At 44.3% G+C, this 12765-nt stretch overlaps 1 protein-coding gene across 2 annotated transcripts in view; it reads right to left on the bottom strand.

Moving 5' to 3' along the window:
* Window positions 1–254: 254 nt before the first annotated feature.
* The window catches only part of LOC117988700 (uncharacterized), a 35925-nt gene continuing 23414 nt past the window's right edge, over window positions 255–12765 (bottom strand). For both annotated transcript variants that reach the window (XM_069503694.1, XM_034975867.2), the window contains exons 2-7: window positions 6655–6816; window positions 5287–5441; window positions 4642–4843; window positions 3858–4004; window positions 3274–3426; window positions 255–3048 (exon numbers count right to left, since the gene is read on the bottom strand). In XM_069503694.1, the coding sequence (XP_069359795.1) occupies window positions 2093–3048; window positions 3274–3426; window positions 3858–4004; window positions 4642–4843; window positions 5287–5441; window positions 6655–6816 (1775 nt within the window). In that variant the 3' untranslated portion in view covers window positions 255–2092. The remainder of the gene's footprint in view (window positions 3049–3273; window positions 3427–3857; window positions 4005–4641; window positions 4844–5286; window positions 5442–6654; window positions 6817–12765) is intronic.

Here is a 12765-nt window from a genome sequence, read left to right as displayed (position 1 = left end):
AGTATTTTCTAAATAAGCTGATAACTATATATCAAGTTGGATATGAAAGAGCTTTACATCTACTTTCTGAAACAATATTTTATTTATTTTTATGCATAATAGTTTTTCATTTATCGTACGTAATGTCAAAAAGAATAGCGTTCCTCTCCTCCGAAATTACCAGTCTAAAAATCTGAAATGATTATGATCAATAGAATAGAAGTTTATGTGGACTTACTTAATTTTAAGGAAGGTTTAAATAATAGATATACGAGTGAGTAGGTATGTAGCTACATTTTTATTAACATCAGAAACAATATTATAAATTATAATTTGAGTCAAGACAAGACACTTGTTGTAAACAAACAAACAAAATTGTACAAAAATGCTATTACTATATACTTACTGTATGTAGGTAGGTATGTCTTGAAAAATATATCGACAGATACTTAATTAAGTAAATAAGTAAACATTTTATATCCTAAATAAATGCTTGTGTAAATTGCATAAGTTAAACTGTTAGGTTACCTATCTATCTATGTTTAGAATATTTTGGTTTCAAAATTAAATTTTAATAATGTAAAAAATATCACACACAAGAATTAACAATAAACGAGTATTGTACAGGAAACAACAATAATAATAATTAACATAATAAATTAACAAAAATAAAAAACATGAAAAAATTACAAAATCCTTAATTATCTAAAATATTTAAATAACTTGGCACTTTTCATTGTACCCTCAAAATGAACGGACGCGATCAACCGACATTTGCATCGTTGCCGGTAGGGTGGTAACTAGCCAGGGCCGAAACCTCCCACCAGACAAAACTAATAATTCTGCAATATAAAAAAAATGAAAGCAGGCCACGGGCGGTGTCTACTCTAGTGTTCAAGAATGTCTTCCAACAAGAACAAAAAAAAACTACATTTTCTTTTGATGACTTTACACAACTAACTAATATTTTGGATGGAAAAGTACCTAATACCTATAATACTTAGTCACTTCTTAATACCTATTAATAAGTAATACTTTCCTAAGAAATAACAATCCAAGCATATTTCAATAAATACTTACTACTACTTACGTTTCCTAATTCAATGGGCGTTTTAGGATTTAGAATCTAATTACATTAGTTTTTCAAACGGTTTCTTACATGACTAAAATCGCGCTAAATCGTGTCGCACTCACATACATGTTGTTGAAGACTCGGAGGTATCTTGACTTAAAATATGATTCGAACCTGCGAATTTAGACTCAGAGATGTAGAGCATCCACGCGTAATTATGGCTCCCTGAAAGCGTTTGTGCACACTCATCCGTATTCGGTTCGTATCCGTGATTTTTCGTTCAAATACGTTCGATTCATATTTTTAAGAAATCCGTGATTTCACGGATGAGTGCATAAACGCCCTATGAATACTAATTACAAGGAACCAAAAGCTTAATTAGGGGGGGTAAGGGGGTGCGCTAACATCTTAGCACCCCAAATGTCAACCTCACCTGCACGTGGTGCCCCCTGCGAATCAGCGGACGAGGATATGACGACCGAAGAATGGCGGGATAACCATTCCATATGGCTTGGCTTTAAATAACACAGACCAGAGACGGGCAGCAGCGTCACTGGTGCGAAGTAGCATACAACCCTGCGCTGACCAACCCGCCTGCCCAGCGTGGTCAGTATGGGCATTACTTCTAATGAGCAGCGCCAATTTGGCGCGCTCTTGGAAAGGCCTATGTCCAGCAGTGGACGCCAACAGGCTGATGGATTGGATTGGATTGGAAAAGTTTAATTTGCTATAATCCACTGAAACAGACTAATTTGTTTGGCGCAACATGCAGCATGCATAAGCATCGCCCGCCCTCCCACTGCTAAACAAGCAGGAAAAGCCACACACACATTCCACTATGTGAGTGTGTTGTAGTGGTGGTGCGTATTGATTGCTTGGTGGCTGGTCCTGCATGTTTAGCAGGGGGAGGGCCGGCGGTGCATAATGCATTTGCACCATTCAGATTAGTCTGTTTCAGCGGATTATAGCAAATTAAGCTTTTGGTTTCTTGTATAGATATCATGGACTTCCGCAAAGTAACGCCCGTTTCTACGCAACAAACTACAATAGTTTGAAGCTCCACATCGACAAGGGACTCTGCAGCAGCGCCAAGTGCGGAGGCTCCTTCCCGCCCACTAACAACAAATGCAACTGCCTCTCCCCGTTCCTGGACACGCTGCGGGCGCGTCTCTCGCTCAAATCCTGCAGCTCTATATCCCCCGGACCGACCCCAGAATCCGGAGTTAACGCGGAACCCAAATTCCTGATATCTGGACCCAAGTAATGAGGGTTACTGAACCCTGAAGACGCTCCGGAAAGTCGGTTAACCCTCTCAGCGCTCGCGTAGTCCGATGTCGACAGTTCTGCTTCGTCCTCGGTAGTTATAATCGTTTCTGTGAAGGGTTCTTTAGTGAATTTGACGGACGCTGATTTGGAAATCGGGACGATTTTGTTTTTGGTGACGGTTCCGTTCTTGCTGCGCTTCAGCGTCGCCATCTCCCGCTTCACGTCCTCCTCCTCCTCTGAATCGAGGTAGACTAGTTTGGTCACCTCGGCGGGGGTCAGCACGGGCGTGGGGAGCACCATGTCGGCGAAGTCGGGCACGGAGATGGGCTCTCGGGACATGTCCGATCGTCGGCCGTCGGTGTCGTCGTCTCGCTTGGGCCCTTCATCGCCGTCTGCTGGCAGCCTCTCGTCGATGATGTAGGCCGAGCGCGACTTGGACAAGTTAGAACTGTCAGTTCGGACCAGGCTCTCGGTGGAATCTTGGTCTCCCGCTAACACTGTGTAGGAGCACCTCGCCGCGCGCCGGATGTGGAAACTCGACAGCTTGGAGATCTCGCGCAGGAAGCCCGCGGGTGCTTCGGCCCTGCCGCGGCTCTCCGTCCTGACCAGCGGGGCCATGGGGGCGCTCCGCACGCGGCCCGTGTGCGAGCCCCCTATCAGTAGAGCGCGGCTGTCGACGCGGGCCGATGGCCACTTTATGCTTTGCACTATACGCTCCCACGTCTCCGTGGCTGTGGGTAAAATAAACCAAATAAGCAACAGAAGATCATGTTCTATGTCTGTCCTGCAGGAGCCTTTAATCTCCAGCAGGCAGTGGAAGTGTATTGGATTGGTTGAGGCCAGGACGGTGCAGTGGTTTAGCACAGTAACATTGTATGATAAATAGGTATAAAGAAAATCTGTCACTTGTCAGAATTCTGCTGCAATTTGGGGAGTTTGATAGATAATGTACGTACCGAAGTGAAACCTCCACAACTCGTTGGTGGGGTGCCCGTTGGCCTCTCCGCCGAAGATGTAGAGATGCGCGCCGGCGCGCAGCCCTGCGTGCCCGCTGCGCGCGCTGGGCGATAGCTTGGGCGGCGTGCGCACCTGCGTCCACACGCGCGTCACTGCCGACAAACATGGCTTCAGAGCGGAATCCGCGCACACATGGCGTAAAGAGCTTCCGAGAACGTTGAACGGATAGGCCGTGAAAGGCTAGCAGACAGATAGACACACACGCTTTCGCATTTATAACATTAGTATTAGTATAGATGAACTAATTTTCAACCAATTTCAGGGGAGGTCTCTTGGGTATAGCACGGGGAAGAATGTTTCCCCCAGTAATATGTATTTTTAGCCGATATTTCATGGTTGGTCCATTTCCCTAATTCAGGGCCTGAGTCTGCGTTCTTCTCAGCGTTGCGGGCGATAGGGTCGCCACTCACGCTGGTCATGACCTGGTCGCTGGTGGTGATGAGCTGGTCTCAAGAGCTCGTGAAGTTAAGAGGTCGCCTGGTCGGTGATGGGTGGATAGCAGGGAATTGTGAAAGGTACGTACGTGTGTCGTAGTGCCACAGGTCGGCGCAGGCGCGCAGGTCGCTCTGTCCGCCGTGCACGTACAGGCGGCAGTCGTGCAGCGCGGCCGCGTGGCGGTGCCGCGCCGGGCCCGCCGCGCTCGTGCGGACTTGCTGCCAGCTCTCCGACTCTGCACCAACAGATGCAGATGTTGAATACCGGCCACTCAGCAGTACAAGCAATCATCCACCGATAGACGTCCACTGCTGGACATAGGTTCCTGTAGGGACTTCCACACGCCACGGTGTTGCTCTACCGCCATCCAGCGGGTACCGCAGATTCGCTTCATGTCGTCTGTCCACCTAATACTACGCTGCGATTTCTGGTGTGAGGTCGCTATTCTACCTTGGGACCACAAGGTTTTTCGAACTATGTGCCCTGCCCATTGCCACTTCAGCGTCTCGGTTTTCGTGAAAATCCAAGCCAATAAGCCGGGTGGAGTAGGGGCTCCAGCCTTTGGAGCTTGGAAAGCTGTGGCGGCGGCCATACCTTATAGTGAAGCGCATACAGACAGAGGTTGTTTCCTCCGGGAAAACCCCAATGGGCGTCGCGGAAGGAAAGCACCGATGCGTTCAAACTTAGGGTAGCTGCCGAGAGGGGTATAGTAGGTAAACATCTAACCCGATCGACCTCGAATATCTTAAAAAGTTTCCTACTTCGTTTAAAAGAAAAGAATGTATCTAAATGCCATGTGTGAATAAGAAAAGTTACGCCCGACAGAAGTTATGAAACAGCTGGTACGGAACAGGTGTGGTGAGATTACTTGCCGTAGTGGAAGGCCCACAGCTCGTTGGTGGAGCCGCGCAGGTCGCGGTAGCCGCCGTACACCAGCAGGCAGTCCTTGAGCGCGTGCGCCGAGTGCCCGCGGCGCCCGCGCGGCCCGCAGCCCGCGCCGCCCGCGGTGCTGCGCGCGCGGCTGCGCACCGGCCCGCCGCCCGGCTGACCCGGCAGCTTGCGCCAGATCTGGCTCTAATTAACAAATTACGATACCTATAATTATAGCCTACCAGTGCATCCTTGGGCTTTCTGACTTCATGGGCTTGGGCATTCTTAGGGCGCATTCAAATTAGCTGCAGCGCGGGTGTTGTGCTGCAGTCGCGCGTTTTTTATATGGATTTACAAAGCAGCGCTGCCGCAGCGCTACCTCCACGTGGCAAATTTGTTAGGCTTGCTAGCACATCCTTAGGTTTGCTAGCGCATCCTTAGGCTTGCTAGACCATCCTTAGGCTTGTTAAAGTATCCTTAGATGTTTTAGACATATCACAATTAGCAAGATGTAGAAACAAATGCATAAAAAACATATGATACTAGAAAATTAGAAGAAAATTAGACCTTGAGGTCGATCTCCAAAACAGTTGTTAGAGCAACTCAATGACACTGGCGCGCCCCCAGACACTTGGTGACAGTGTTACCTCGGTGTCGTATATCCAGAGCGGGGTCTCGTTGGACAGCGCGCCAGCTTCTCCGCCGAACACGTAGAGGCGCGCGCCGTGCGCCGTCGCGCTGTGCTCCTGCAGCGAGGGCGGCGGCTCGCCTCGCGCCTCGAGGCGCTCCCAGCGACGAGTCGCTGGAAGAAACAGAATACAAAAGTTGGCTCATTCTGTTTATCCACCCATGAACAAGCACCCTAACGTGTACAGGGTGTATATATATCTACGATTCGTGGCAGGGTCAGCTCTAGCACATGTAGCGCCCGATGCAATCAATACCCGGCTCCCTCTAGTATGCGCTATCAAACTGGAATGGTATAATACTGGTAGCATAATATGGTGAGCCCTAGCTGGTGAATTCCTGGCTAGCAGAACAACGTGAGTCCCCTTAAATTGAGTTACACGACCTATATAGAACTCAAAAACATATTCTGTAATTTGAGGTGTGTAATTCTGTGGGCGGTTCTGTGACAAATAAATTACCCCAGGGCCCAGGTAAGGAGGCTACGCCTCGGGGCCCCGCTTGGCTTTCGGCCAGCCGGAGAAGACCCCTTCGGTCGGACCAGTGATCGATTTCGGGAGCAAATGGTGCAATCATAAATGATGTTGGGCAACAATAAAGATTTCCTTGTTTAAACAAGATGTTACCAATCATAGCAAGCGGTAGGTATTCTTCTTAAAAATGTAAGAATTGAATTGTTGCAGAACTGTTTCAAGCGCTCCAATAAATTGAATACATCGATGATTGAAGATGATATTTTTGTTATTTTGTTTGTATTTGTAGAGTTTGAAGGAACGGTCTGTCTGGCTTATCAGTCCCGCAGATCGCGCTCTAGTGGCGGCGCTGCGGCGGTGTCAAGAGGGCCCTCGCAGTGGCAGCGCTTCTCTACGACACTCGCTAATTAGGTCGACACCAGTTTAGCGCTCACTAAGTACCACTTAGAAACAGAGGTTGCTATCTTCCCTATACATAATAGAATAGATTTTTATTCAAATAAGGTTATAAGTAGAGCCATAGATAAGTTTATTTTTTTCCTATTACAAAGATAAAATAATCATTGTGCACACATTTTTATAGTTTTATTTCGATCGCACGTACAGTGCGACAAGGCTATCTTGGCGCGTGCCGAACGTTGCCGTCAAGTGTCCCCTTTGTTCTTGTTTGAATATTCTAAGCCTTTGTTCTCCAATAGCGCCCCCCTGTCGATGTCATTGAAGTGCCAAGAGAGCCTTGTCGCACTGTAACACTGTTTTCATCTAAAGTAGACCTCGCCAAATATTGTCGTGTAGGGTGTTTTTGGCAGCAAATATAGTGCCTAAAACCAGCAAGCTCGAAATTGTACAAGTTACCAAGACAGTAGCGCCAGAAGTCGCGCAGCGGCACCGCGCCGCCGGCGCCACGTCCGCCCAGCACGTACACGTGTCCGCCCAGCAGCGTGGCGGAGTGCTTGCCGCGCGCACACGGCGCCGCGCGCTCGCCGCCGCCGCTCTCCACCGACGACCACATGTCATCTGCAACCAACCATTCCTTACATCATGATCATCCCATTACCGGCCCACTACTGAGCACGCGTCTCCTCTCAGAGTGAGACGGGTTTAGGCCATAAATTCACTAAGAAAACACCGTTGCATACCAATCTATGTGACGGCATCAGTCACCACAGCTCATGAAGCTAAACAGATCGCGGGTAGCGTTTTCGCGGCGAAATTTGAAATGCAAAATTTAAAATTATTGCACTAACTTGACTGCACTAACTTCAATTATTGCACTAACTTGACTGCACTAACTTCAATTATTGCACTGACCGATCGATAAATTTTTTGGTAGTTTATTAACACTTTAGGATCAAAGTAAGACAATTTTCAAGAAAGGTAATATACCCAATTGCAGCCAAAACGTAATTTAGAATTGTTAGAATAAAACTGTCATATTATTAATTTATTTTGGTCGAATCCCGCAGCCTCGGGAACTGTTACGTAGTACTTAAGTAGTGTTACTTATCTGAATAGTAGAGCATGTCGGTCAGTGACCTGTAACCTGAATTATGCTAAGTATTTACTTTTGTCTTTTCTGTGTACCTCATTGTATGTAAATACCTAATTAATTAGTGTACCTAATTGGCCACCAATCATTCTAATTAATGATTAAATTAAATGGTAATAAGCAAATATATTATATCTGGTTTCGTGGGATTTTAGAATTATAGGCATTTTTTTAAATTCCTAAATTTTTATTAAAAAATATAAATAGGTAACCCTGAATAAATCCGGCACACGGCGTTAGCAGGATAGGCACTACAAAATGATAAAAAAATAAGTGCGAAAGACGTACCTACCTAGGTATGAAAAAAAAAATGAAAATCTTTTTTATTCGTATAAACTTTTACAAGTGCTTACGAATAGTCGGATGCATCTACCACGTATGTCGTGTAGGTATGAAGAAAAAATAAAAGTAAATTGAAGTGGGCCTAATGGCGTTAGTACTATTATAATATATTCTGTGCTAATGGGGGCCACCTACCATGAAAAAATGTATCGTAAAATTTAGCTCCTCACGCGCCATTTTAACTTTACGTGTCATGTCAATCGTACGATTTTAACTTTACGTGTCATGTCAATCGTACGATTTTAACTTTACGTGTCATGTCAATCGTACGATTTTAGTCCTTATTTTAAAGGTGAACCCAAAGAATTTCTAAGTACTACTTCGTAGGGTGAACCGTAATTTCTACGTACTACTTCGTAGGGTAAACCGTAATTTCTACGTACTACTTCGTAGGGTGAACCGTAATTTCTAAGTACTACTTCGTAGGGTGAACCGTAATTTCTAAGTACTACTTCGTAGGGTGAACCGTAATTTCTAAGTACTACTTCGTAGGGTGAACCGTAATTTCTAAGTACTACTTCGTAGGGTGAACCGTAATTTTGACATGACAAATAATAGTGAAAAATACAAAATTCGACTTGCAATGGAAAGCTCATAACTAAGACTCGTACTAGGTAGGTGCTTAAACTGTCTTTACTCCTTACGAAATCGAGTTGTTGGTCAAATGAGCACAATTAGAGTCAATCACCAGTAGTTTAATTGCATGAATCATAATATTCTTGGAATGGGATCTAATGTGAAGTATGGACGAGTTATATCTATTCGTTCTTTTTGATTAATCCTAGTTCCTTAATTAGAAGACTGACAGTTACGACGCGGCATTGACTCCGAGTGGCCTACTTACGGAACGTTCGTTGACCTCTAGCGTCAGTCAAATGTTTTATCAATATATATAAAAGGAAAAGGTGACTGACTGACTGACTAACTGATCTATCAAACATCACAGCTCAAACTACTGGACGGATCACGCTGAAATTCGGCATGCAGATAGCTTTTATTTTTTTTTTTATTTTTTTTTATTTGCAACACTTACATCTAGCTTTACAGGCTTATTCCTAATACGCTAGTGTAACATAATATGCACTTCTTAAAAAAATTTATATCTAATGTAACATTTTGAAAAATACCTATATACTTATTATTAATTACTACCACAGCCTGAAGACTGACCTGAAATTTAAAATAAATACATTTTATAACGTAGGCGTCCGCTAAGAAAGAACTTTTCAAAATTCAACCCCTAAAGGGGTAAAATATGAAGTTTGTATGAAAGTCTGTCAGTTTTGAAGGGTCGATAAAGAAGTTTAGTAGTTAATATTTTTGCAATTAGCAGTAGGTACATGACATATTTTATTAAGCTTGTGTCATATCTCATAATTAAAAATGTCATAGTTAAAAATCAAACCTAAGGGTGTAAAATAGGGGTTTAAAATTTGTGTAGTCCACGCGGACGAAGTCGCGGGCATAACTAGTTGCAATATAGCGTTAACTTTTACAAAATTATAGGATTTTTTATATTTTTTTGTGGTATCATATCAGTAAATCTTCGTTTTTGTCAGCGTTCAGGTTACACCCTGTATAAGCAGCAAATTTCTAATGCGCGTGGCCGCCATTTTAGTGACGTAAGCACTAGACTGAAGTTTCGAGCTGATGGTATGTTTTTATTTCGTCGTGACGGCATTTCGATGTTAATGAGACATGGTTCCAGCGTAATAGCAATTTGCGGGACTTATAGCACATGAGTCTTATAGGAAGTACGTTCAGTTTTTCCGTACGCTTTTATCAAAGTGCATCAGGTTCCGTTTTGTAATAATCACACTTTCTATTCAAAGGGCATGCTATAAAAGAAATGCATTATGCCCTCCGGCGTCCCCTTTGTGACGTTTTATGGGGAGTTTGCCGTGGATTAAAAAGAAAGTCTCCGTCCCTCAGGGCTTGTTGGTTCGGCTTTTATCCCTTTCCGTAACTACTGCTCATTGAAGATACCGTTATGCGTTTCGTGTTTTGGAGGGGCCTTCAAATCCGTAACCATACATTTCCCAATAATTTAGGTACATGTTTGAACTAAAGTAACATCAGTACCCTTATTATAAATGCGAAAGTGTTGTTTGTTGGTTTGTCCTTCAATCACGTCGCAACGGTGCAACAGATTGACGTGATTTTTTGCATGACCCGGAGAGTTACATAGGCTACTTTTTATCCCGGAAAATCATTCAACGGGATTTTTAAGAAACCTTATTCCACGCGGACGAAGTCGCGGGCATCAGCTAGTGAATATTAATTGTATTGGTTAGGTTAAGACCAGACGATTCTCTATGAATTTCAGTCAATTTTTCCTGTTTTAAGGTATCAAAGAGGTTTCTTAAAAATTCCTTCTACTTAAAAAATTTAATACCTAGGTACTTTAAGCAGTCTGGCTCTTCAAGTTTTGAAGTTTCCTCTTCAACTCTCTTGGTAGAAAGTAATGTGCATTGCTTCGAATGGGTATAATTTGGAATTCCATTGTCAAAGTCAAAGTCAAAGTCCAATGATTTATTCAAAATACCTAGGTAATAAATTACTCTTTTCGATTGTCAGTTGTTGGATTTGTAAGATATAGTGGTGATAATTACTACGCAAACTTAAAACTAAATCTACGAGGGTTCCAAACGCGCCCAGGTCTGAGAAGAGCCCACAACAAACTCAGTTTGTTGGTTTTCTTGGTTTAACAAATTGTGTTTTTGTTTGCTAGACAATGTTTTGAGAACTTTGCATAGAGCTCGGACCGGGCAGTGGCGATTTTACACAATCATACAAATTAAAATGACTTTTAGGTAAAAGCAACTTTCGAATTTCCTCAATGCTGGATAATATTTTATCTGAACAGCATTGCCCGGCCGGATGTCGGGAGTCGGTGCCAAATCTGACTAGTTATCTAGGATGTTTGTAACATCTAGGTAGACAGAGAATTATTTCCTCTGGGTTACAAAAACTGGGGCAAATCAATAGTTTGCGAGTAAAATACTGAGTCGGTCTCATGATTGCGTATTCGTGTGATGAGGTTGAGTTAGATTTGAAAGAAGAAAGAAAGAAAAAACGTTTATTTTTTAAAGCTGTACCACACATTACCAGTTAGAACTGGTAATGTTATCCCGGCGCCTCATTGAATTTGCATTTTTACCTCAGTAGGTCAGGACTCAGGAGTTACATGCTTGACACAGGCGAAGTCAATTCACCGCCATCATGCATACAATGAACCAAAAGCTTAATTTGCTATAATCCGCTGAAACAGATCGAATCTGTATGATGCAACATGCAGCATGCGAAATGCACCGCCCGCCCTCCCACTGCTAAACATGCAGGAAATGCCAGCCACCACGCAGCACCACACAAATCCCAAAATACACTCACACACACACACAAACACGCACGTTTCGCCCCGACGCCGGAGCATCCTCAGGAGATGTACACCTTACAATGCACAATTGCAAAGTTTCTTTGCGTATTGCTTCTATTGCGTAGGAGCAACCGCCGAGTTTCTTGCTGGTTCTTCTCGGCAGGAAAGGCATTCCGAACCAGTGGTAGATGCATCCGACTATTCGTAAGCACTTGTAAAAGTTTATACGGATAAAAAAGATTTTCATTTTTCATTTTTTCATTTTATTGTTTGCCAAGTGGCTGCTTTGTCCTGCATGGTTAGCAGTGGGAGGGCGGGCGGTGCAATTCGCATGCTGCATGTCGCATCATACAGATTCGACCTGTTTCAGCGGATTACAGCAAATTAAGCTTTTGGTTCATTGTATATTGTGGACTTCCAGTTGCCACCATCATGCAGTTCTACACTCCCCACATGAAGAGTTTACAATATCAATTCACTAGCAATAGTTTCTGAATCCTCACGGTTTGAGAGTATATACTATACAACCTTAGGAGCTTGCAGAAAGAGGTCATCATCATCATCATCATCATCAACCAATAGACGTCATAGGTCTCTTGTAGGGACTTCCACACGCCACGGTCTTGCGCCGCCTGGATCCAGCGGCTCCCTGCGAGTCGATGATGTCGTCCGTCCACCTAGTGGGGGGTCTTCCAACGCTGCGTCTTCCGGTGCGAGGTCGCCATTCTAGCACCTTGGGACCCCAACGTCTATCGGTTGTACGAACTATGTGCCCTGCCCATTGCCACTTCAGCTTCGCAACCCGTTGTGCTATGTCGGTTACTCTAGTTCTCCTACGGATCTCCTCATTTCTGATTTGATCACGTAGAGAAACTCCAAGCATAGCTCTCTCCATCGCCCGCTGAGTGACTCTGAGCTTTCTTATGAGGTCCATAGTCAGCGACCATGTCTCGGATCCATATGTCATCACTGGCAACACGCACTGTTCGAAGACTTTGGTCTTCAAGCACTGAGGAATTTTGGACAGCAGAAAGAGAAAATCATCAAATTCTTACCATTAGGTAAGTGTTCTCTACCTTAACTGGACAATTTCCTTCATCATGATCAACCCATCGCCGGCTCACTACAGAGAACGGGTCTCCTCTCGGAGTGAAAGGGGTTTTGGCCATAGTCTACCACGCTGGCCATGTGCGGATTGGTAGACTTCACACATCTTTGAAAACACTATGGAGAACTCTCAGGCGTGCAGGTTTCCTCACGATGTTTTCCTTCGCCGTTAAAGCAAGTGATATTTAATTAATTAAAACGCACATAACTCCGAAAAGTGAGAGGTGCGTGCCCGGGATCGAACCCCGACCTCCGATTAGAAGGCGGACGTCCTAACCACGCTGTCACAGCTTCACAGGTCAATTTCTTTACACAACTATTAGTATTCTTGACCGAAACCGTGTCCATTTAATTCCGGATGCAACCAGGGGGCGCTCAAACCCCCCTCGCGCAGATGCAGAGCCTCGCCGGGGAGGGGTAGCGGCCCCCCTCGGAGGGGAGGCGATTATCTACTCTCCCCCTCGAAGCCTGGCTGCACGGCTGAGAGTTTAATTGAGGACCTCTATTCGCTTTTAAAATCATAACTTGTTATAAAAATTTCCATACATTTCCAATTGGCTTTTTTTATTTTTTAACACGTTTTTATTTTATG

Source organism: Maniola hyperantus, chromosome 15 (genome assembly GCF_902806685.2).
Source record: "Maniola hyperantus chromosome 15, iAphHyp1.2, whole genome shotgun sequence".
In the NCBI taxonomy this organism is placed as follows: domain Eukaryota; kingdom Metazoa; phylum Arthropoda; class Insecta; order Lepidoptera; family Nymphalidae; genus Maniola; species Maniola hyperantus.
Note: the sequence above shows the minus strand (reverse complement) of the source record. Positions and strands in the feature narration are given on the sequence as shown.